The sequence below is a fragment of the Stylophora pistillata genome, chromosome 5, assembly GCF_964205215.1.
Source record: "Stylophora pistillata chromosome 5, jaStyPist1.2, whole genome shotgun sequence".
In the NCBI taxonomy this organism is placed as follows: Eukaryota; Metazoa; Cnidaria; class Anthozoa; order Scleractinia; family Pocilloporidae; genus Stylophora; species Stylophora pistillata.
The window spans coordinates 24,689,120-24,714,727 of record NC_142523.1 but is presented as its reverse complement, the minus strand read 5'-3'; the positions used below and the strand labels follow the sequence as shown (position 1 = coordinate 24,714,727).

General features: G+C 39.8%; 1 protein-coding gene and 2 long non-coding RNA genes across 5 annotated transcripts in view; 1 reads left to right on the top strand and 2 right to left on the bottom strand.

Annotated features, from left to right (window-relative positions):
* The window catches only part of LOC148730972 (uncharacterized), an 8,432-nt gene extending 2,601 nt beyond the window's left edge, over positions 1-5,831 (bottom strand). The window contains exon 1 of the long non-coding RNA XR_016001452.1: positions 74-5,831. This is a non-coding gene — a long non-coding RNA (uncharacterized LOC148730972). The remainder of the gene's footprint in view (positions 1-73) is intronic.
* LOC148730971 (uncharacterized) overlaps positions 1-23,986 on the top strand; it is a 27,612-nt gene extending 3,626 nt beyond the window's left edge. Inside the window, exons 2-3 of one of the 3 annotated variants that reach the window (XR_016001451.1) lie at positions 21,613-21,813; positions 23,642-23,986. This is a non-coding gene — a long non-coding RNA (uncharacterized LOC148730971). Of the gene's footprint in view, positions 1-6,241; positions 6,383-21,612; positions 21,814-23,488 lie in introns of those variants that run through there. The other 2 variants (XR_016001450.1, XR_016001449.1) reach the window with 2 other exon arrangements.
* LOC148730970 (inactive serine protease PAMR1-like) overlaps positions 23,695-25,608 on the bottom strand; it is a 3,436-nt gene continuing 1,522 nt past the window's right edge. Inside the window, exons 2-4 of the mRNA XM_088760594.1 lie at positions 25,483-25,547; positions 24,085-24,330; positions 23,695-23,806 (exon numbers count right to left, since the gene is read on the bottom strand). Of these exons, the coding sequence (XP_088616720.1) occupies positions 23,790-23,806; positions 24,085-24,330; positions 25,483-25,525 (306 nt within the window). The 5' untranslated portion in view covers positions 25,526-25,547 and the 3' untranslated portion in view covers positions 23,695-23,789. The remainder of the gene's footprint in view (positions 23,807-24,084; positions 24,331-25,482; positions 25,548-25,608) is intronic.

Sequence of the window (25,608 nt, the reverse complement as noted above, 5' to 3'; positions counted from 1 at the left end):
AGATTTCCTGGAAACTAATTAAAGCCTTCAGGCTGTTCTACATACTGTATTTGTGACAGTTAAGCTTACTTACCTTTTGAAAAGGCTGAGAATGAGTGTCTGAGCTGAAAAAATAATAAGAATTTGTTTGTTTGTTTGTCTGTAGTCTGAATTCCTTTTCCTGTTATTAATCTAGTTGTTTGCCCTGGAAATAAGACTTCAAGCTCCCAATATAAAAATGTTACCATGACTAACCTTGTTTTGATGAGAAATAGACAAAAATAAGAGGCATAACTAGCACTCACCTTTTTTACTGTTAAAAAAATGTTTGAGAACTTACTGGTTAGTAATATAATGAGTTATAGAATATATAAGAGGTATTATTGATACTCACCTTTTTCGCAGTTAAAAAAAAATGTTTGAGAACATACTGTTTAGGAACATGATGGGTTATAGACTGATATAAGAAGTATTATTGATACTCACCTTATTTGCTGTTTAAAAAAATGTTTGAGAACATACTGATTAGGAACATGATGGGTTATAGACTGATATAAGAAGTATTATTGATACTCATCTTTTTTGCTGTTCAAAAAAATGTTTGACAACATACGGATTAGGAACATGATGGGTTATAGACTGATATAAGAAGTATTATTACACGACTCGGGCAGTCAGAGGGCCAATAACTAAAATCAACCACTCAAAATGCTCTATTGCCGGTCAATATTCTCTAAGTATTGGACCGGGCACTGTCCCGAATGGTCACGAATGATACCGCACTTGTGGCCCTTTGAACTTCAGTCTGATAATAAATCTCCTATTAACCAAGCCTGCTCAGGACTGTACTGGAAGAATATCGGCCCTCGAGCTTTTTTGTACAGACCTCGCTGCACTCGGTCCATACTGTCAAGATCTCAGGCTGATATTCTCCCAGTACGGCCCTCGCACTTGGTTAATAAGATATATTTATTGATACTCACCTTATTTGCTGTTTAAAAAAATGTTTGAGAACATAGTGATTAGGAACATGATGGGTTATAGACTGATATAAGAAGTATTATTGATACTCACCTTTTTTGCTGTTTAAAAAAATGTTTGAGAACATACTGATTAGGAACATGATGGGTTATTAAGACTGATATAAGAAGTATTATTGATACTCACCTTTTTTGCTGTTTAAAAAAGTGTTTGACAACATACTGATCAGGAACATGATGGGTTATAGACTGATATAAGAAGTATTATTACACGACTCGGGTAGTCAGAGGGCCAATACCTAAAATCAACCAATGAAAATGCTCTATTGCCGGTCAATATTCTCTAAGTATTGGACCGGGCACTGTCCCGAATGGTCCCGAATGATACCGCACTTGTGTCCCTTTGAACTTCAGTCTGATAATAAATCTCCTATTAACCAAGCCTGCTCAGGACTGTACTGGAAGAATATCGGCCCTCGGGCTTTTTTGTACGGACCTCGCTGCACTCGGTCCGTACTGTCAATATCTCAGGCTGATATTCTCCCAGTATGGTCCTCGCACTTGGTTAATAAGATATATTTATTGATACTCACCTTATTTGCTGTTTAAAAAAATGTTTGAGAACATAGTGATTAGGAACATGATGGGTTATAGACTGATATAAGAAGTATTATTAATACTCACCTTTTTTGCTGTTTAAAAAAATGTTTGAGAACATACTGATTAGGAACATGATGGGTTATTAAGACTGATATAAGAAGTATTATTGATACTCACCGTTTTTGCTGGTTAAAAAAATGTTTGACAACATACTGGTTAGGAACATGATGGGTTATAGACTGATATAAGAAGTATTATTACACGACTCGGGTAGTCAGAGGGCCAATAACTAAAATCAACCAATGAAAATGCTCTATTGCTGGTCAATATTCTCTAAGTATTGGACCGGGCACTGTCCTGAATGGTCCCGAATGATACCACACTTGTGTCCCTTTGAACTTCAGTCTTATAATAAATCTCCTATTAAACAAGCTTGTTCAGGACTGTACTGGAAGAATATCGGCCCTCGAGCTTTTTGTACGGACCTCGCTGCACTCGGTCCCTACTGTCAAGATCTCAGGCTGATATTCTCCCAGTATGGCCCTCGCACTTGGTGAATAAGATATATTTATTGATACTCACCTTATTTGCTGTTTAAAAAAATGTTTGAGAACATAGTGATTAGGAACATGATGGGTTATAGACTGATATAAGAAGTATTATTGATACTCACCTTTTTCACTGTTTGAAAGAATGTTTGAGAACATACTGATTAGAAACATGATGGGTTATAGATTGATATAAGAAGTATTATTGATACTCACCTTTAATGCTATTAAAAAAAAATGTTTGAGAACATACTGATTAATAACTCGATGATTATCCACTGAGATCAGCATGTACATGTAGGAGGCATTAGTAGCACTCACCTTTTTTGCTGTTTGAAGAAATGTTTGTTAACATAGTGATAAATAACAAGTAAAATGATGTATGTATTTGTAAAAGAATGATGGTGCAACCAAAATAGGCTAGTACACTTATCGTGTCCTGAAAAAAAATGCAATAAATTGTCAGCCTCAAATAATGGCACTTACCTTGTTCCTGAAAAAGGTTAGTTGTTAGTAACTATGACTTTCTAAGAAAGTGACACACAGAGAGACAGTCTTTTTTTAATAATGTTTTGTATGAATTTGCATGTGTATATTTTGGTGACACATTAATTTTTTGTTATGTTATGGAACCATCAATCTTCAGGTCTGCTCCAAAAAATGGACTCGGAGCTGCTAGAATTAAATCCCTGAAAAGTAAATAAATTAGTAATCTTGTAGTTAAAGTCTGAAGGTAGGTTTCTGAAGAAGAATGACAGACACACAGGTTGTTTTTCTCTACTTTTTGAAAATATTACAATCAGTTGCTTGTTAAATTCTTGCTAAGGGTGGAATGCACTTTAAATTTCCTAAATGAAAAATTAAGCATCTGCAGAAACCTGAAGTGTTCCTGTGTCAGTAAATGTCAATACCCCGATTGGAACACTCAGGGTGTCCCAGATCAGGTTTAAGAGGTTGGCTAGTTAATGAGAAAGGGTCGTTATCAAGCTCTTAGACAGTAAATCTGATGCCAATTGAAGTTGAAATCGAAAGACGGAATGATAGCCATAGTGAATTTCAAACCGAAAGCCGAACTCGGAATAGAATAAAACACACCCACCTGGTGACAACTTGGAGACCTTGCCCTACCTTTGTGAGGGTTGGTTGCTGCACACACCAGGTCTCTGTGATCCAATATGTCAAGAGAAGAGTATTCTATTCCCCAACATTTTGAAGACAGCTTGGAAGCTGAGTTTTTAAGACAATTGCTTTACTGTATGAACCAAAAGCAAATATTTTAACTGGGCCATTTCTTAAGACTAATATGAGGTTTCCTCTCCATTGTGACTCCTCATCTGCTCCATGATGTTAGTTGATGTGTTCTATTTTTGCCCAGAATTTGAACTGACAGCTGTTATGCTATCAAACAATTATACAAGTAGTTTATTGTCTATCACCTAAGCTGGTGTGTGCAGTTCCCTATTTCCCACTAAATGAAGTCTTGTGTCCAAGTCTTGTTATTCTGCATTGGAGCTGATGTAGAGGTCTAACATTTGCAGTTCTTGCCTCGTAGCTCTAAGTGTTTTAGTCTTCAATAGAAGCTGTAAGGAGGGATGAAGGTTCCAGTTCCCCTCCTAGTCTTAAGTCTTGTTGATCTTCTAAAGGGGAGACGGAAGGACATAATTTATTATACCAGTTCTTGCCTCTTGGGCTTAATTTTGTTGCCTTCCACAGGGGTTGAAGTGAAGGAATAGGTGGTGCTTGATGGACTTCGTATAGTTGCAGTTGATCCAGAGAAGGGACATGGTGTTTTAAGGGCTGTAGGCTGGTTTCTTCTGGGTAGTAAGCAGCTGTATTGTTGTATTTCAAGTTAACCATTTTCTCTCTAGTTGCAAAGGGCCTAGTAAGATTAAAACTATGCAAAGGTTTAATAAGAGATTTCCTTCTACAGCATGCCAAGTGTACTTGAACTTTTTGCACGTGATTGACTAATTATATAATTTGTTTTTTTTTAAAGCTAACCGTTGATAATTTAGTCACTGTATTTTCTCTAGTGGCTTAATGCCCCCCCAAAAAGCTTGAATAATTTTTTAAAATGAGACCAATACTCTGTCAACTTATTCTGAAAAACTGCCTTTAAATGCTTTGTTAATTATCTTGTTGCATAATTTACCCCTTAAAGATATTCAACTGTTTGAAATCTGAATTTTCTATCAGCAGGTAAAATGGTTACAAATATCTTTATGCTTTTGTTATATTTTACCTTATTTTCCATACCCTTGTGTTGATGATCTCCCTAAAAAGACGACCTGAAAAAAATAAAGCATACATGCTGTTATGTACACACACAAAGCTACAGTCAACTGCAACTTACCATCTGCAGAAAGAGCTTGAGATGAATAGAGTTCTCTTCTTCATATCTATCGTAACTGGTCCATGAGATCAGCTGGAGCATCATCCTTCCTGGAATTAGAAGCGGTTAGTAATATCATCTTTTCTCGAAGTGGAAATGTTAGCTCCCGAAAATGAGCTAGACTGTAAAGTGCACTTAAAGTGGTTTCTCAAACAGAGCGAGGGTCATTGAACTGCCAAAAAGCACATTTGCCCCCGAAAATGGGCTTCTTCATGCTGCCCTAGAGGAAAAGTTGAGTGCAATTTTGCCTCCAAATGGGCCCAGAAATCCTGAAATAAAAGATGTTAGTAGCACCTACCTTCTTTCTGGAAAAAAAATGTGGTATTAGTTTATGTTATGTTGATTGCACTTTGTAGCCCATTTATTTCAGAGTAAGACACAAAAACACAGAGTTTTGCGATTTTTATTTTTGAAAATGTTACATGAATCGTTTTATTAGTTAATCGTCTAGGGTAGGATGCACTTTCCTATATGAAAAATTTAGCATCTGTGGAAACCTCAAGTGTTCTGGTGTCAGTAAATGTTGACATCCCGATTAGAGCATTAATGGTGTCCCAGATGGTAGCTAGGTAACGATTCAAGGTCGTTACCAAGCCTATATACAGTAAATTGGATGCCAATAGGTGTTGAAATCGAAGGTCGGAGTGATAGCCGAAGTGAATTTGAAGCTAAAAGCTGAACTCGGAATAAAATAAAACCCACGCAGCTGCTGACATCTGGCAGACCTTGCCCTACCTTTCTGTGGGTTGGTTGCTGTACACACGAGGCTGGGATGTTGAGTGAGGCGTTGATTTTGCAAAATTTGGTGACAGCCTGTAAGCTGACTTGTCAAACAATTGGCTTAATGTATGATTGAAAAGCAAATATTAATACTGGGCCATTTTTTTAAACTATATTATCTTTTCTCCTCTCCATTGTGATTCCTTTTCTGCTCCATGATGATGGTTGATGTGTTGTATTTTCGACATTAATTGGCCCGCAATTTGGACAGACAGCTATTATGCTGTCAAAATACAGCATACACTTAGCCTAGTTTATTTTCTCTGTGACCTAAGCTGGTGTGTGCAGTTCCCTTTTTCCCACTAAATGAAGCCTTGACAAGCGGCTTCAACTGGAGTTAAACCACTAAACATGATAGAAGTGGCAAATGAGCACACTTCCCAGTTGAATGGCCTAATTTATCCAGTTAAATATAATAGTAACTAAATCGATGTCTGGTTGAACCTTTGGCCAAAATGGGTTGCCGCAATAATTTTTACAATATAATTTGGTTGAAAATGCTTCACTAGATTGCAGTCTATGGAATTGCTGCTATCGGGCGAAACATTATAAAATTTGTATTTGAGGCGCTACTAAGCAGGGAGCTCCAGCGTGGAAGAGTGGATGTTGATGTCCATGGTTGAAGAGCCATTGTAGTCCTGGAGGATATGTGCACAGTTCATCCAGTCGTGATGTAGAATCAAGGCCGAAATTGTGTAAAGAAGAATGTTAAGCCGAAACCTAACCTAAGCCGAAAGTACCTGAAAAGGAACCCTATTAAAATTAAGGGAAGAAGAAAGGGAGGCCCAGCCAACCCCAGGGGACCCAACTAACTTAGCTGACTACATTAAATTAAGCCGAATGACAAATTTCCAGACTTCTGTCTAAAATTTAAAATGAGGTTCAACCAGTGCTTTATATTATAGTCCCTCTCGTCCAGCCCACAAGGAATTCTCTGACCTGTTGTGTTTGTCTTCCATCAGTGTCTTCTTACTGACTCATTCCCAGATGATCATCAGAGTAAATGCATGTAACAAGATGTAGCAGACATTGGAAAGAAGTGAAGAGAGACTCGATTTGTGGTCTCATCTTCCCAAACAGTCCAATTCCCCAAATCTTTGTATTTTCTCCATCAGAATCAATCTGGAAGGAGTCAGCCTTGACTTGTTATGTGTTAGCTGGGAAGCAGTGGGAAAAGGAAAGGTGACTGGAACGGGCTAGATCAGACTGGACTGGGGTGGAGTGGAGTGGAGTGGAGTGGACAGTTGGAACTGGAAGTGGACCAGTTTGTGAGGATTGAGTCAGGAACCGCATGTTATGGCCAGTAGTCAATGGGAGCTGAAAATTGATTAATGAATATATAGAGTTAGTGATATAAACTGTAGTACTGTTATATTTTGATTGCAAGAAATTGTTTGAACATTGGCAATGGGAGAGAGAGCATTATAGAGAATTTCATGATTAGGGTAGTTTCTAAGGTTTCCTTTACACACTAAATAGAGCATGTCAATTTGTCACACAGGATAAGCAAGGAATGGTCTTTTTAGGAGTAAAAGTCACTCTGAAAACTTTAAGAATGTTGTGAATATGAAAACTGAAAGTTGTAAGGAATTCCTTAGGAATACTTTTATTGGAGCACAAATGGAAACTTGACTGGGATCTTCAATACTCCTTGTTATGCACAAGGGAACTTTGTCCTGAGAGGCTGTGTGTTCAAATACGAGGTTGTTGTAATGCTATAGTCATCTCCCCACCTTAAATCTGCTTGTCCAGTGTAGTTTCCTTCTGGCTGACTTTGGGATGTTGTGATGATTGATCCCTTCATGATATGTGTCTGGGCTGTTGACTGTCTTCATCAGCAGCATTAATTTAGTTCTGACATAGTTACAGTTGCACTAGTGCACTGTCTTGCCTAAAGGCTTTTAGCACTTACTTGAATGGGTTTGAATCCCACTGAGACCAAAAGATCTTTAACTTTTTTTGTTTTTGTGTTTATTTTTGCAGCTGTTATGGGTTTGAATCCCACTAAAGTTTTAAGTGATACCCACCTCTGTTGATCTTAAGTCTGTCCTTTGTCGTTACAGCAAAGCATGTCTTGTATGAAATTGGCTGATCTATTGTAAAGCTGTTAATCAGGCCTTGAAATCTTTTATATTTCTTTTTTTGGTGGTTGTTCGGGCCCAGACCCGCAGTGGGAGGATATCACGCCCCCCCCCCCCCAGTAAGACTGGACTTGTGATGAGACCACCCTACTAAGGACATTTTTGTTGTGTTAGTATTATGGGATATAGGAACATGGGCTTTTCGCTTGAAGTTAGCAGTCTTTTCGTTGGATTAAAAGGAGTGATTTAAACCGTTGTCGAAAGTTGAAGTTATTTAGTAGTCTGAACAAAACATTATGGTCCTTCGGAGCCGGATCTGAGAAACCTTTGGGGAAGCAAGACACTAAGCAGAAAAGTAAACATCGAGATAAACGATTACAGGATTGAATATGGCAGACAACTGTGCATCGTCAGCGGAGGAAATTGTGAGTGAAATGTCTTTCCCAAGTCAAAGCCGAGTTACAAAGGAGAGGATTACCGGCTAAAGGAAAGAAATTAGCTCTCATGGCTCGACTTATTGTTGCTATAAAACAACAAGAATCTAATCTTCCATCTTTGCAAAACAAAAGTAAGGGATCGACTCATATAGGCTCTAAACAGGCCTTGCCAGCTGACAACGTGCCTGCAGCATCAACTGGTGAACTTTTGTCCTCACAGTCTCCTAATCATCAGTTAAGTAATTTTCAGTTGTTAAGAACGAAAGAAATGATCCTCAAGATGGACGTTAATGCTGTGATACGAGTAATACTCGAGACCAGCAAAAGCCCCAGCAACAACGTCATAGAATGGAAAATCGTGTTCAAAAGTTGAATGGTTACATGGAGAGTTGCAGTGAGGTAAGAGAGGAAATTATTGCTCTTCTTTCTGATGATGAAGTAGCTGAAGAAGCTCAAAGGTGGATTGACTATCAACGAGTGATTGATAATGCTTTAGACATAGGTCAAGAGTATATATCTATTCAGGCAGTTTCCAAGGTAGACGAACAAATTGCTTCGGGTTCAGCGGGGCACACAGTCACATTTAAAATTACCAAAACTTGAGTTACCCAAGTTCGATGGAGATGATTTTAAAATTTGAAAACTTTTGGGACCAATTCGAGGTTGCTATTCATGATAATGACAATGTGCCAGCTGTTCAAAAGTTCACCTACCTACGTTCAGTGCTTGAAGGGATTGCTTATCATACAATCGAAGGATTTGAAGTCTCTAGTGCTAATTATCAGTATGCTGTTGATGCTCTGAAACATCGCTTTGGTAGGAAAAGAATAATTATTTTATCTCTAGTCAAGTCAATTGTCCAGCTACCAAGGTCAAACGAAGGGGTAGAGTTTTTGTGAGATCTCCATGATACTCTAAAGAATCGGATTAGAGCACTGGAGGCCCTAGGCGAAAGCCAATGACCCATTCTTGTATCCTTTTTCCAATATTGGAAACCAAACGTCCACCTGAGTTATCCGAGAAATGGGAATTAGAACTGACACCAACGAAGAAAGTGTTGATCTTGAACTTTTCTTCAAGTTCCTGAATAAACAAATAATTTCCAAGGAGGCCGGAAAAAGGAATGCTAATATGATTGGTGAGAATGGTGGGACAGCTAGAGGAAGTGGGGACGAGACAAGGATGGAGCTGGGGCAAGGAACACCCGGGAGAAAGTGTTTTCAGCAGCCGCTCTACTAGCAAGTGAGACAAATCGGAGAAGTTATGCAGCTTGCCATGTGTGTAAGGAGCAGGGACATGAAATCTTTAAATGTCCAGAGCTTGAGCGAAAGTCAGTTGACAAACGTTGGCAGTTAGTAAGGGAGAGCCGGCAGTGTTTTAACTGTTTAAAGCCTGCAAATACTTTCCACTATTCTTCAGTCTGCCGCCAACCCAAGTGCAAAGTTGAAGGATGTGGCCGGCGTCATCACAATATACTTCATGGTGACTGGGATCCTGCCATGGAAGAAAAGGGACATACAACGTTAAGTGGATTCGTGGCTTCATACAACTCCAAGATGCAACAAACCTTATTACAGACTGGGACAGCCATGCTGGTTTCAGACGATTTCCAGAGAGCAGCTGTAAGGGTTTTGTTTGACTCAGGAAGCCAGAGGTCTTATATCACCAGGAAGGTTGCCGAATCATTTGCCCTTGAAGGAACTGTTCCCCACCTGCGGAACTTGATACTTGCCGACTCGTACCCTCGTGGACCAGTTAACGTCGATATTTTGATAGGGGCAGACTTTTACTTTTCATTTATGAGTGGTAAATGCAAGAAAGGGGAAACCACTCATGCTCCCACAGCAGTAGAGTCAACACTTGGATGGACTGTAGGAGGACCCATTCAGGGTCTTCCTTCCAAGAACACAATCCGTGCTGTCTACCGTGTGCATTGATCCAGTTACAGACATTCTTAAGCAGTTTTGGGAGCTGGAATCTATTGGAATTGTAGATAAAAGGAATACACCCATGTCCTTAGAGGAAGAAGAGTCTGTTAGACAGCTCAACGAGGGACTGAAGTTTGATAGTGAGCGTTATAAAGTACCGCTGTTATGGAAAAGCGATGCTCTGCCATTAAAGTCAAACTACCTCCAGGCAGCCAAGAGACTTGAGAGTGTCGAAAGACAACTTAGAAGAAACCCAGCGAAAGCCAATGCTTACAAGGATACCATCAACCAATACGTAGATAAGGGACTTGATGTAGAGGTAAAGGAAGCTGTTGATGATAACGAGAAGGTCAGGTATTTACCTCATCACACAGTCTTTAGAGAGGACAAGAAAACCACAAAATGCCGTGTTGTTTTTGATGCTTCAGCATATGACGAGCATGAGGTATCTCTCAATGACTGTATTCTGTCAGGGCCAGCACTTCAACCTAACCTGGTATCAGTAATACTTCGATTCTGAGCACGTAGGATTGCACTTATGGCTGATGTTAAAAAGATGTACTCTAGATCAAGGTTGACGAACGAGACCAAGACGCTCTACGATATCTTTGGAGGGATCTACAAAGTGATAAACCACCGAGAGTGTACAAACTGCAAAGTTCGGCATTTGGTGTTAATTGTAGTCCATTCCTGGCCATTGCCCCACTTCAAAGCCATGCAGAGAAATGCAGTGAAGAGTTCCCTGATGCATCAAGGGAAGTCCTCTCGAACATGTACGTGGATGACTGCCTTAGTGGTGCTGATAATGTTGAAGATACAGTGAAGTTACAGCAGTCCTTAAGTGCTATGATGGAACGAGGTGGATTTAATCTGAAAAAGTGGGCCGGTAATTCGAAGAAGGTCCTTAGCCACATTGCAGAGCAAGATCAGGCAGAGTCCAGTACTGTTGATTTCAATGCAAGGGAACCACTCAAGGCACTGGGAATATGCTGGAATACACTAACTGACTGCTTCCTCTTTAATGTGCCACCAAGTACGCTGGCCGTTCGTGACCCGGAAACGAAGAGAAGTCTGTTGACCATTGCGTCGAGGGTTTTTGACCCTATGGGACTAATCACACCATTTACAATCAGAGCGAAAATTTTGTTCCAAGAACTATGGCAGAAGGGTTTACAGTGGGAGGACCAGTCAGATGAGGATATTGCTAAGCAGTGGAGGTCGTGGAAATCAGAACTTTCACAGTAAGTTGTATCACCATTCCCCGCTATTTCATGGAAAACATTGGATGAAGTTCTAGAATAGAGCTCCATGGCTTCGGTGATGCTTCACCTATGGCATACGGTGCGGCAGTCTATATCAAGTGCTTGGATGAAACCGGCCATGCGTCAACACATCTTGTCATGTCCAAATCAAGGGTGGCTCCCGCAAAGGCTGTATCGTTACTGAGATTAGAGTTACTTGCAGCTGGTGTTAACGCAAGATTGCTGAAGTTTGTTGTAGAATCCCTAACGTTAACTTTCAAAAGTAGAGCAGGTAGTGTGCTGGACTGACAGCATGGTAACTCTTCAGTAGATCAGAAGTTCAAGTAGCCAGTGGAAGACATTTGTAGCAAACCGCGTTGCTGAGATTCAGTCCACATGGGACCCACACAATTGGAAACATTGTTCACGGGAGGACAATCCTGCTGACTTACTTACACGTGGAGTGTCCGTAAAGGTCTTAGCTGATAGCAAGTTGTGGTGGAGTGGACCGTGCTGGTTATCTTCTCAATGCCTGCCTGAACAACGAGAGTCGCCAAACGAATTGACCGAGTCTGTGGAGAAAGAAAGAAAACAAAGGGTGACAACAACGTGCGCGTTTATTACTATGGAACCAGTAATTGATCCATCTCGATATGAGCAGTGGCTGACGCTAATCCGGGTAACAGCACTTGCATGACGAGCTTTGCCCACCAAAAAAATTTATGCAAATTAGGCTAAGCCGGATCTGAGTTCCGCCTGGCAATTATTAACTGTAAGAGAAGATCTCAGTTCGCGCCCACAGCACGTTCAAGGTGTTGCGGATGAAGTTTCTGTAATTACTTTTTGGCACTTCTCGGTGCCAAAATTGCATAGTTTGGGTAACCCAAAACCCTTAAGCTGACCTTTCTTGTCATAACACGAATGTTTTCCAGAAAGGGACACGCGGTAATGTCGGTGTCACTCGTGTGCAGGCATTTTTCCAGGTAAAACCCTCGCGTGGAATCAATTCATGTTTACTTTAACGCTCCTTTTATGCGCACAATGTAAGCCAAAGCAATTTTATAGTTAAACGTAAAGATCAGAATATTTTCTTCTAAGGATGATAAATGATCGACGCTGAACTAAATTATACGTTGAAGAAAATGCAAAACAGCATAACATGCAAAAGAGGAAATTTGGAAAAATACGAGGTTACGGAAACCATGAAAATCTTCGATTTTTAAGAAAGGAAATTTTCATGATTCCAAGCCAAGTAAGCTTTTCTAGTGTTTCATTCTTTAAGGCTTTGTGTAGAGCGGGGCCTTTGTTTTATAAACCGTAAAACTTAGTGACAAGTCGAAGGGGCTCGCTCTTGGTTATGATACAAAGAGTAGAGGGACACCACGATGATCTTCCAGGTGTTTGATCATCGTCGCCGCTCGTGGTGTACTTCGCTACTTAGGTGAGCAAGATCGACGTTCTTCCTCTCTTTAATTCTGACAGCTGTGTGAAAGACCTCCATACAATGAAAAACGGTCGATTGTGCTTTTTCAGTGGCGGCTTTAACGCTCGTCCATATTCAGCGCTTATCCTAAACATGGCATCTCTAGCTATCTACAAGACACGCTGCGATGTATTATTCGTCCATGTTCAACACAACAACTCCGCGAATGAGATAGAGATTCGAAAGATCACATTGTCGCGCTCGAGGCAGAGTGCGATAAGTTTGCCAAGTTCTACAATGGACAACAGATCGTACGGCCTCCCGCAAGAGTAAGGACAAGGTCTATCAGTTACAAGCAATGGATAAGTGGCATTGTAGAAAGTTTTAATTCGTCCGTGCATCCAAAGGCCGATGGTATGTAATTTTGCTCTTTTCCGTTCTTCACACACTCGAATAGCTGTTAAAATTAAATTTAATTGCGGGTTGTGCAGTCAAAATGCAACGTCGGCCAACATGGTTTTAGTTAAACCAGCGTCTTCTGAGGCGCTTCCACCAAAATAATTTAGAAGGGAACAACAGCGCTAATCGATTTAATATCTTCTCAAGAACATGTCAAAGTCTATTAAAACGCAGAAATTAAAAATAGTAAGAATTGGTGCTTCATGTTAAAAATCAATAAAGAACACTTCTCAGTTTGGCTCGATAGTGCTGTCACTTTGCACTAGTTGTTCATAGTGACTTACTCATTACTTTCAGTATTTGTTCGAGCTTTTCTTCGACGAAATAGGGGACTACAAGAAATCGCAATTCACCTCTAAAACAAAAATAGTAACAAGCTCTTCTCCCTAATGGACACCAGATATGACTGCGTAGTAATAATTGCGTAGTGCGCGAAGTTGCAGTGTGAGAAAAATAATGAGTGAGGAAAATAATTCTAAGTGCTGTACAGCGCGATTTTTAACATAGATTACCTAGCTAAAAGACCTCTTGTCTTAGATATTTGTGATAATATAGGAAGGTCCCCAAGGAATACTAATAACCTGGCGTGTAAAATTGTGATTAACAAAACCTGATAACTCAGGTTTATGTTTGAAAGGGCAAATCATTTAGTACATTTCACTCCAGAAGTAAATAATCTCTTAACTTTCGTAATTATTATTTTGGTTTCAGGCAAAGGGTGTCGAGTTGAAAGATACTAAGTTCCTGAAACATACATCCAAGCTTTGTTGGGTTCTGTCCTGGTGTACCGGTTCACAAGGGAATTACCATTGTTCTTTCTTTGTTCCTTTGTTGGCAAGCATGCCGAATGCTTTTATAAGCGTGCGAGGGAAAAAATGCATTTGCGGCCCCCTGTATGGAGAGAAAAATCCAAAGTTTTTTTATTACAGGGATGGTAGAGTGAATGATGTTATTTCTGGTCTGAGTCATCAAAGTTCTGTACCATTAGAGTTAAAGAAAAGCTATCGGGGGAATATGGAGGTTACTGCAAGTAGTAGCTGTTAAACTCTCAGCAAGCTTTACAGGCAGCCAAGGAGAGAGCATGGGGCAAGAAATCAAGCACGATTCTCACCCAGTAAACTAAAATGGTTGTTGGAAATTGAGAGGGACGAGCAACCAGAGAATTTGAAGTAATCTGGTGGCCTGATCTTTTCTCAGGCACTAAAAATGGGAAACTGACCTTGCGATTTTATGTTCCTAAAGTGATACTTTGATTTCAATGATGTGTAGTACACAGTCTAGTTGACTTGTTCGTCATGTTTCCATACATTGAGTAGCTGTTTCTTGGCAGTTTTTGTAAGTTTGTTTTAAAAAACGATAAAATGTGTTTTGCATTTAGAGGAACAAACTTGTCTGTAGAAGGTTAAGATTAAACCCTGAATACAGCAAAATGACCCTGTAACGTTAATGCAATTCATGTCTAGCTGGGCGCACTATACTCTGATGCCCTTCATTCTGTTGTAACCAAATTCAGAGGGAAAAAAAACACCTGGAGAAACTCTTAGAGGGATAATGTCTGTGGACTTTCACCATTTCTATGGTCATCTGGAATGACAGAATAAAGCAGTAACTGTTCACAAAAGTCTTAATTCACTTAACTGAAAGAATAATGAGTTGGAGGGAACTATAGATCATTTTTTCCCAAGCATCTCTAATAATTCATGATGGAAATAATAATAACATTGATAACAATAATAATGATAATAATAATAATAATAATAACAATGATAAAAATATTTACAATAGTTATAGAAATAATGTTCATTATCCTGATGGTTATAATTCCTATGATTATTCCCATTAATCTAATCATTATTATTATCATTTATATTACTATTATGATTATTTCAATGTTTATCTACAAACAAAATGGTGTTATTGTTAGTCTAGCTGAATGAGTATCCAAGTGATTGAAACTGGGGCAAATTAATCTCAAGAAAAGATAGGAAAACCCCAAAAACTGTTCAGGACTGCAATTCTTGAGTTGGCTCGTTGTGAAAGGTTTTGGGACTTCATTAAGCTTGTGCTGTCTGTAGTGGGCCCTGTGTCAAAGAGAGAAGAGTAGCAGCTGAATTAATAATAATAATACTAAGGAAAATGATAGCATTGATTGACCAAAGTCACCCTATGACTAATAACAGATGATACGTGACAAATGGCATAAGCAACACACTTTTCAAAACAAAAAGAGCAAGCTAAAACTGCCGTCAGATAAAAACAACTGTCCATAAAAGACTGACAGCATAGAGCTGAAAAACATAGGGACTGGTTCTGCCATCAGATAACAACAGTCCATAGACTGACTACCCAAGAGAAACAGAACAGATTGGTGGTTCTGCCATCAGATAACAACAGCCCATAATGGACTGACTACCCAAGAGAAACAGATCCACCTGTTAGTCCTGCCATCAGATAACAACAGTCCATGGACTAACTACCCAAGAGAAACAGAACCAGGCAGGTGGTTTTGAATCAGAAAACAACTATTTAAGACATTAGCCCTCTGTACAATGTGTCTTAGAAAATCTTCTGCATTCTAACAATCTATTGAAGAGACAAACTATCAGAAACACTTGAATTTCTATTTGGGGGGAGGGGGGGGGGGTAAATAAATGAAAATCTACTTGCCTCAGCATGCCATCCTCACTGAGCAGTCTACTTCAATTTGAAAATGATGATCACAATCATAAAGATAATGATGATGATAACAATAACAAATCATTATTATTATCATTTATATTACTATCATGATTATTTCAATGTTTATCTACGAACAAAATGGTGTTATTGTTATTCTAGCTGAATGAGTATCCAAGTAATTGAAACTGAGACAAATTAATCTCAAGAAAAGACAGGAAAACCCCAAAAACTGTTCAGGACTGCAATTCTTGAGTTGGCTCATTGTGAAAGGTTTTGGGACTTCATTAAGTTAGTGCTGTCTGTAGTGGGCCCTGTGTCAAAGAGAGAAGAGTAGCAGCTGAATTAACAATAATAATAATGAGGACAATGATAGCATTGATTGACCAAACTGCCTCTGACTAATAACAGATGATACGTGACAAACAGCATAAGCAACACATTTTTCAAAACAAAAAGAGCAAGCTAAAACTGCCATCAGATAAAAATAACTGTCCATAAAAGACTGACAGCATAGAGCTGAAAAACATAGGGACTGGTTCTGCCATCAGATAACAACAGTCCATAGACTGACTACCCAAGAGAAACAGAACAGATTGGTGGTTCTGCCATCAGATAACAACAGCCCATAATGGACTGACTACCCAAGAGAAACAGATCCACCTGTTACTTCTGCCATCAGATAACAACAGTCCATGGACTAACTACCCAAGAGAAACAGAACTAGGCAAGTGGTTTTGAATCAGAAAACAACTACTTAAGACAAGCCCTCTGAACAATGTGTCTTAGAAAATCTTCTGCATTCTAACAATCTGTTGAAGAGAAAAACTATCAGAAACACTTGAATTTCTACTTGGGGGGAGGGGGGGGGGGTAAATAAATGAAAATCTACTTGCCTCAGCATGCCATCCTCATTGAGCAGCCTATTTCATTTTGAAAATGATTCAATCACAATCATAAAGATAATGATAACAATAACAAAATCATTAATAATAATGATAATTATAATAATCATAACAATAACTACCATGACAAAGTCCGTGTTAGTCTGGCCTCTACCTCGCAGAAAATACAGCCCACCAACTGAAGCTGAATTCTTTAAAGGAATTGTATTGCAATTGGCCATTGAGGCACTGAAGCCACCTCACCACGACAAGGTACGAAGATTGAGGTGGAAAAAAGGGGTCTGTAAAATTGACTTCGTGCTGATTCGAGATGAGAAATCCGTGTCCGAAGCTTCTTCAGTTCCACTCCAAGGGAATTTACTCTAGCTGATCTTTCGGTAAGTTAGGAAGCGAGCTCTTCGGAGTCGTGACTGAGTTTGGCGCCAAAAGATAAATTTTTCGCGCCTTCGGGCTCAAAGTCTAGTGTGGCGGAGTTCACCAGATTTACGATAGTCATAAATCCCGCAGATTTAATAAGTTCGTCGGGGATTGTTTTATTACGAAGAAGATAGACCAGCTTTTAGATCGAACGTGAACACAACGTGAACGAGGTGGGGAATCCTGGCTAACCCCACTACTCCGAACGATGATTTGGCCGGCTGAAGTTCCGGCGTCGCCACACTTTGGATTTCGTCGGGAAATATCTTAAATACATCGCGTATGAAATATTTACGCAAAGGAACGTCACATACCTCTTTCAAAAGTAGATACCAATGCTTGCAAGGGTCAAGTGTGGCACCTGTAATCCTGCAAAGACTCTGCGTGGTTAAGTTAGCCGGTGGAGAGCCGCACGTCGAAAATCCGACTGCCTTTATGACTTCATTTCGAATGGTTTCGAAATCGTAAACATGATGCTTTTCGAGATTTCGACATCAAAAATCTCGTCGAGGTTTAAAATTATAATATTGGTAAGAATTTAACCAGGATACGAGGCCAAGTCGTGCGATCGCCACAGGTTTTGTACCAAAACAATAACATCGTGTACTACGATCGCAAAGCGTGAACACTGATCGATCCACCAAGTGACGCAATACTGGAAATTCGATACGGTTGTTCTTCAGGTCGCACGGCACATGAAAATTGCGATATTTTTTGTTACTGTTTTATGGCAAACCAAGCGAAAGAATCATGCCTAAATAATCGAAAGAGAGGCTTTTTCGAATACGGCGCCTCGCAGGTATTGCCTCTTCTGTGAAAAGGAAGGATCTTTGAAAGACTACGCGATTAAAAACGTCGTTATAAGGAAACAGGCAGAAACAGAGAAAACGCAGTATTTTATGACCATTACGCGCACAGCAAACTTCATTTCATTTCATGATTTTCATTTTCATTGCCAACAGATGACCCCGCGTTAACTCGCACGCAATCGCGTATCTCTCGTGGATTCGTGGGCGCTAATCTGTGTAATTACATTGTGGTGTAATTAATGTGATGACATCCACCCAACGCCTTCTTCCCCAAACCTTGGCATCAGTTTACGATGCCTGCTGAGAATTTTTTTCTTGAGCAAAGCTCGTCATGCTTCGAGGTGTTCGAGCTTTTAAGTCAGGAATAAGTGCAGGTTCCAAAGAGCTGTCAGCCGAGGAGCTGCAAGATGCCGAGGTGGTACCGGGAGATACAACAAGAGGTGTACCAAGCAGAGTATGAAAGGCTGGAGGAGGACCTTCCTTTACCAAACACCAGTGCTATATTAAAATTGGACCCTTATTACGACAAGAGAGATCGCTTGCTGTGGGTAGGAGGTAGATTACAGCACTCAGACTTGTCAGAGGGTACCGAACATCCAATAATCTTACCACATAGGCATGTGGTAGTTCAGAAAATCATACAAAGTGTGCACAAGGAGTTACTTCATGCTAGACCTGAGGGCACTCTTTCGGTTCTACGACAAGAGATCTGGCTCACCAAGGGACGTTGTGAAGTTAAAAGAATCCTGGAAAAGTGCCTTGTTTGTCGACGTCAACGAGTTGGTCCATGTTCACAGAAAATGGCGCCACTGCCATCAGAGAGGGTGTCATCGTCTCCAGCCTTCACTCACGTTGGTGTAGACTTTGCAGGGCCATTGTTCGTACGAGGGAGTGCCTCCCCAGAAAAGGCTTACATATGCATCTTCACTTGTGCCTCCTCCCGCATGACCCATCTAGAGCTTACGGATGACTTGTCCACTAAAGAGTTCTTTCAGGCATTTCTTCGCATGATCAGTAGACGAGGGCTCTATAGAACCATCTGGTCTGACAATGCGAAGACGTTCAAATGCGCTGACCGTGAGATCCAACAGTTGTTCACACAAGGGTCATCTGTCAAAAAAGGATTGTGGGACAGGATAGATCAGGAAGAGCTCCAGGCCAAATTGACCTCCAAGGGAATCAAGTGGAAGTTCGTTGTCGAGCGCTCCCCTTGGCATGGTGGCTGGTGGGAAAGGCTGGTGCATTCAGTGAAGGAACCTCTTCGCAAAATCTTGGGCAAAGCGCTGTTGTCCTATCAAGAGTTGGCCACCATCCTTGCCAGGATTGAAGCCGTTATTAACTCGAGACCGCTCACCACAGTAAGTGACGACATAAGAGATCTAACGCTTATAACACCAGCTCATCTTGCTATTGGAAGATCCCTGTTTAGCTTACCGGACTTCGTAGACGAAATTTCAGCAAACAAAAGCACAACGAGGCAGCAATATTTGTACCAGCAGAAGCTTATTAACCATTTTTGGCAATGGTGGCGGGAAGAGTACTTGCATCAGTTATCCGTCAGGAAGAAGTGGGTGAATGAACAACCAGCCCTCAAGATTGGAGATGTAATGCTGATTTCTGAAGACAAGGTGTCAAGAGGAAAGTGGCCGATGGTAAGACTTGAAAGATTGTTTCCTGGAAAAGACGGCTTGATTCCTACGGTAAAAATCAGCATGGCTATGTGTGGAACTACATGTCAGTACTTTGTAATTAGCGCTTATAGAGAGAATAATTATGTTGGGATATGTAGTAGCTGGTTTAAGAACCGTTACAAGGTCAATCACTTAGAATGATTGCCGAAAACTTTGTTGGAGCTTTTGTGATGACTCACTACGAAACCTGATGCAGATCTTCATTGCTATGTGTGCAAATTTGAATTGCAGATCTTTGGCACATAGCGATAAAACATGTAAGCACTTTGAAGAAAGTGCTGGGGAGGTACATGTACATTGTGTAAGGTGGTTTTGTACAGCTCACTCTACTAAATCTAGAAGCTAATTTATCTCTTTTTAATTCTGATGAGTGACCAGGACAGAATTTTCCTTACATTATCAACACAATATCAAGCACACAGGTGATGAGGAATAAAGAAACATATCAACCAGGGAATTATTAGTTGATCCAAAACCAAATTCTCCAAGCTAACATCATAAAAACTGGCAGACAGTGAAGAGTATTATTCCACGAAACCTTGGCAGTGAGAGGGTTATCAGTCTGCAATAATTTCTGTTAGCAGTTGCCCCCTTGAAAGCGAGCTGCACATATAAGAATGTAAAAGAAAGCTTTTAAACAATGGAATAGTATTCCATACTGGAAAAGATTTAGTTGGCTGTAATAAAGAGAGAAATGACAGAGATGAAATCAATATTGATAGAACAATAGGATAGAGTCTATTTCAGTAAGATAGCGGTCATTAAAGAAGACAACTACAGACCCTAGCAACCTTGTTAGAGAAAGAATTTCAGGTAGGGATATAACAAGTAGAGGTACAACACAATTGGGGTCCATAGATTTTCCTTGTAATACTTTGGCAGCATTCTTTTTTGTAGGAGCCAATTGAAACCACTGGACATTCCAGCTTTTCCCTCTTAGCTTCAAGTCTTGTCTGCTCGTCTTCTCAAGGAACTGAAGTTAAGGACTACATTATCCAGTTCTTGCTTCTTATCTTCAAGTCTTGTCTGTCTACCAAAAGAGTTGTAGTAAAGGACTAAATATTCCAGGCTTTGCCTCTTAGCTTCAAATCTGTTCCCTCCCATTTATGAGGTGAAGTAAAGGAGTAAACAGGGCACTCTTTTCTTGTAACTTCTAGAGTCTTCTTCTATAAGATCTAAAGTGAATTTCTGAACATTCCAGTTCTTGCCTCTTTGCCTCAAGTCTTGTTTTCTTTTTCTATAGAAGCTGAAGTATTCCATTTCTTGCCTAATAGCTTCAAGTGTAGCTGTGTTCTATAAGAGCTGAAGTAATGTTGTCTTTTTTAGGAGCTGAATTGAAGGACTAACTATTTCATTTCTTGCTGCTTCGCTTGAGGTCTTGTTGTCTTCAGTGAAAATGAAGTAGAGGACTAAAACATTCCATTTCTTATCTGGTAGCTTTAACTGTTGATGTCTTCGGAAGGAGCTGAAACGAAAGATTTAAGATTCCATGTCTAGCGTCCAAGTCTTGTTATTCTGCATTGGAGCTGAAGTAGAGGTCTAACATTTGCAGTTCTTGCCTTGTAGCTTTAAGTGTTTTTGCCTTCCATAGAAGCTCTAAGGAGGGATAAAGGTTCCAGTTCCCCTCCTAGTCTTAAGTCTTATTGGTCTTCTAAAGGGGAGACGGAAGGACTTATTATACTAGTTCTTGCCTCTTCAGCTAAATCTTGTTGCCTTCCACAGGGGTTGAAGTGAAGGACTAGGTGGTGCTTGATGGACTTCGTATAGTTGCAGTTGATCCAAGAAGGGACATGGTGTTTTAAGGGCTGTAGGCTGGTTTATTCTGGGTAGTAAGCAGCTGTATTGTTGTATTTCAAGTTAACCATTTTCTCTCTAGTTGCAAAGGGCCTAGTAAGATTAAAACTATGCAAAGGTTTCATAAGAGATTTCCCTCTACAGCATGCCAAGTGTACTTGAACTTTTTGCACGTGATTGACTAAGTATATAATTTGTTTTTTTTTTTTAAAGCTAACTGTTGATAACTTAGTCACTGAATTTTCTCTTGTGGCTTAATGCCCCCCAAAATGCTTGAATTATTTATTAAAATGAGACCAATACTCCGTCAACTTATTCTGAAAAACTGCCTTTAAATGATTTGTTAATTATCTTGTTGCATAATTTACCCCTTAAAGGTATTCAACTGTTTGAAATCTGAATTTTCTATTAGCAGGTAAAATGGTTACAAATATCTTTATGCTTTTGTTATTTTTTACCTGATTTTCCATAGCCTTGTGTTGATGATCTCACTAAAAAGACGACCTGAAAAAACCAAAGCATGCATGCTGTTATGTACACACACAAAGCTACAGTCAACTGCAACTTACCATCTGCAGAAAGAGCTTGAGATGAATAGAGTTCTCTTCTTCATATCTATCTTAACTGGTCCATGAGATCAGCTACTTCATCATCCTTCCTGGAATTAGTAACGGTTAGTAATATCATCTTTTATCGAAGTGGAAATGTTAGCTCCCGAAAATGAGCTAGTCTGTAAAGTGCACTTAAAGTGGTTTCTCAAACAGAGCGAGGGTCATTGAACTGCCGAAAAGCACATTTGCCCCCGAAAATGGACTTCTTCATGCTGTCCTAGAAGAAAAGTTGAGTGCAATTTTGCTTCCAAATGGGCCCAGAAATTCTGAAATAAAAGATGTTAGTAGCACTTACCTTCTTTCTGGAAAAAATGTGGTATTAGTTAATGTTATGTTAATTGTACTCTGTAGCCAATTTATTTCAGAGTAAGACACAAAAACACAGAGTTTTGCGATTTTTTATTTTTGAAAATGTTACATGAATCGTTTTATCAGTTAATCGTCAAGGGTAGGATGCGCTTTCCTATATGAAAGATTTAGCAGCTGTGGAAACCTCAAGTGTTCTTGTGTCAGTAAATGTTGACATCCCGATTAGAACATTAACGGAGTCCCAGATGGTAGCTAGCTAACGAGTCAAGGTCGTTACCAAGCCTATATACGGTAAATTGGATGCCAATAGGTGTTGAAATCGAAGGCCGGAGTGATAGCCGAAGTGAATTTGAAGCTGAAAGCCGAACTCGGAATAAAATAAAACCCACCCACCTGGTGACATCTGGCAGATCTTGCCCTACCTTTCTGTGGGTTGGTTGCTGTACACAAGAGGCTGGGATGTTGAGTGAAGAGTTGATTTTACAATATTTGGTGACAGCCTGTAAGCTGACTTGTCAAACAATTGGCTTAATGTATGATTGAAAAGCAAATATTAATACTGGGCCATTTCTTAAAACTATATTATGTGGTCTCCTCTCCAGTGTGATTCCTTTTCTGCTCCATGATGTTGGTTGATGTGTTGTATTTTCGACATTAATTGGCCCGCAATTTGGACTGACAGCTATTATGCTATCAAAATACAGCATACACTTAGCCTAGTTTATTTTCTCTGTGACCTAAGCTGGTGTGTGCAGTTCCCTATTTCCCACTAAATGAAGCCTTGACAAGCGGCTTCAACTGGAGTTAAACCACTAAACATGATAGAAGTGGCAAATGAGCACACTTCCCAGTTGAATGGCCTAATTTATCCAGTTAGATATATAGTAACTAAATCGATGTCTGGTTGAACCTTTGGCCAAAATGGGTTGCCGCAATAATTTTTACAATATAATTTGGTTGAAAATGCTTCACTAGATTGCAGTCTATGGAACTGCTGCTATCAAGTGAAACATTATAAAATTGGTATTTGAGGCGCTACTAAGCAGGGAGCTCCAGCGCGGAAGAGTGGATGTTGATGTCCATGGTTGAAGAGCCATTGTAGTGCTGGAGGATATGTGCACAGTTCATCCAGTCGTGATGTAGAATCAAGGCCGAAATTGTATAAAGAAGAATGTTAAGCCGAAACCTAACCTAAGCCGAAAGTACCTGAAAAGGAACCCTATTAAAATTAAGGGAAGAAAAAAGGGAGGCCCAGCCAATCCCAGGGGACCCAACTAACTTAGCTAACTACATTAAATTAAGCCGAATGAGAAGTCCCCAGACTTCTGTCTGAGATTTTAAATGAGGTTCAACCAGTGCATTATATTATAGTCCCTCTCGTCCAACCCACAAGGAATTCTCTGACCTGTTGTGTTTGTCTTCCATCAGTATCTTCTTACTGACTCATTCCCAGATGATCATCAGAGTAAATGCATGTAACAAGATGTAGCAGACATTGGAAAGAAGTGAAAAGAAACTCGATTTGTGGTCTCATCTTCCCAAACAGTCCAATTCCCCACATCTTTGTATTTTCTCCTTCAGAATCAATCTGGAAGGAGTCAGCCTTGACTTGTTATGTGTTAGCTGGGAAGCAGTGGAGTGGACTGGAGTGGACTGTTGTGGACTGTTGGAACTTGCAGGGGACCAATTTGTGAGGATCTAGTCAGGAACTGGAAGTTATGGCTAGTAGTCAATGGGAGCTGAAAACTGATTAATGAGTACATAGAGTTAGCGATGTAAACTGTAGTACTGTTGTATTTTGATTGCAAGAAATTGTTTGAACATCGCCAATGGGAGGGAGAGCTTTAGAGATAGTTTCATGATAAGCGTAGTCTCTAAGGTTCTTTACACATTAAAAAGAGCATGTCAATTTGACACACAGGATAAGCAAGGACTGGTCTTTTTATGAGTAAAAGTCACTCTGAAAACTACAAGAATGTTGTGAATATGAAAACTTAAAAGTGTAAAGAATTTCTTAGGATTACTTTGATGTCCACTAGATCGCACGATACCAGAAATGTTTCTTCCACAAAATCTGCCAAGGAGATTGGCCGACACGTTGTATCCATCACGAAACTCAAGGTACATATCATCACTGCAGGGCTTTCTATCGGAAATCTTCAAGGTGAAATTCAGCTCCACATAATGCCCTTTTGGAGCTTGCAAAAGTTGGCTCAAGGGAAACTGTGGCACAACTCTGTGAAGGCATACTTCTGCCATTAGCCCAGCTGCTTATGAAATCAAGAGAAAAAGATAGGACAGTCAGTAAGATTCCTAACTGAGATCGTGAAATATGTCAATGTTGCCAAAGCTATGAAAAGATAGCATCTCGAGTAGAAGCTCTTTTCAAAGTCGTTTCAGGGAATGCTCAATATGACGTTTTGATGAACCCTAATTTCCCCCCTACACTGTCACCCTGAATCAAACATGGAGGTCACGAGAATAAAGGAAATGATCATCAGCCATTCGGAGACCATTACATTAAACGATTGCGAAATTGGCCAACGTAACTCAGACGGATTACTCACTGAAATCTAACTGGTAAATATTCAGATAAATCTAGATGTCTTTAACCATCTGATTTTAAAATTAAGCACCCAAAACATATTGCAGATTCTTTCTTAGTGCAAAAAAAAAAATTAATAAAATTAAAAGCGAGAAGACATCGTAGCCGGCATCCGAGGTTCTTGTCTATTTTTGTTACGATAATTAAATTCGTAAGATACACACTTTTTTTCTTTTATTGTTTCAGGTTGCTATCAAAATTTGATGAATGAAATTTTTAATTAAGCGCCTTTTGGACAGACTGTTCTCGTATAAAATGTAAATGACATGACTACGCGAGCGCGCGTTTGATGCCAAACAACAAAAGTGAAAAGTTAAACATTCTGAGCGCAGTGAATGGGCCCTTTTTCTTTTTTGTACAATTTTGGAAATGATCGTTTTTCAGTATAATGTAGGCAAAAATTGAAACAGTTAAACCGCTAATGCATTTTTTTTTGTTGACTTCAGGCGCCGCATAAATTACGACACAAACATGGTCGTGATCTGCTGCTAATAAAACCAGTCAGACTCGAGAGAGAAGCAGAAATCAACTTGAGTGCTGCGTTTTCTCGTAGTTTCCCAAGGAGCAGCAACTCTATTTTCTTAATGCTCTCCAGCCGGGGTTATCCACAGTGTGTCTCCCGTGCGCATATCACTTACTTTCTCGCGAGTTATTTAATGCACGCCTGGATATTTAAGGAATTGACATGCGGGCTATTTTCATGAGAACAAAAACCGAGTGTCTAAAATTAACTAATTCCAATCCTATTGAACAGGTTTAAATAACACTTTTAGTCTCTTAACTTGATACTCCATTAGATAAAGAGAACAGTGCTTACAGAAAGCAATAATGAAAGCCCAGAAGGTCCTTTTGGACAACATCTTCCTGTTTTCTGCGGATGGCCTGAGGGGAAGTTTGAAGATCGAGTAGAGTTTCAGAACATAGTCAAATAAATATATCTTAT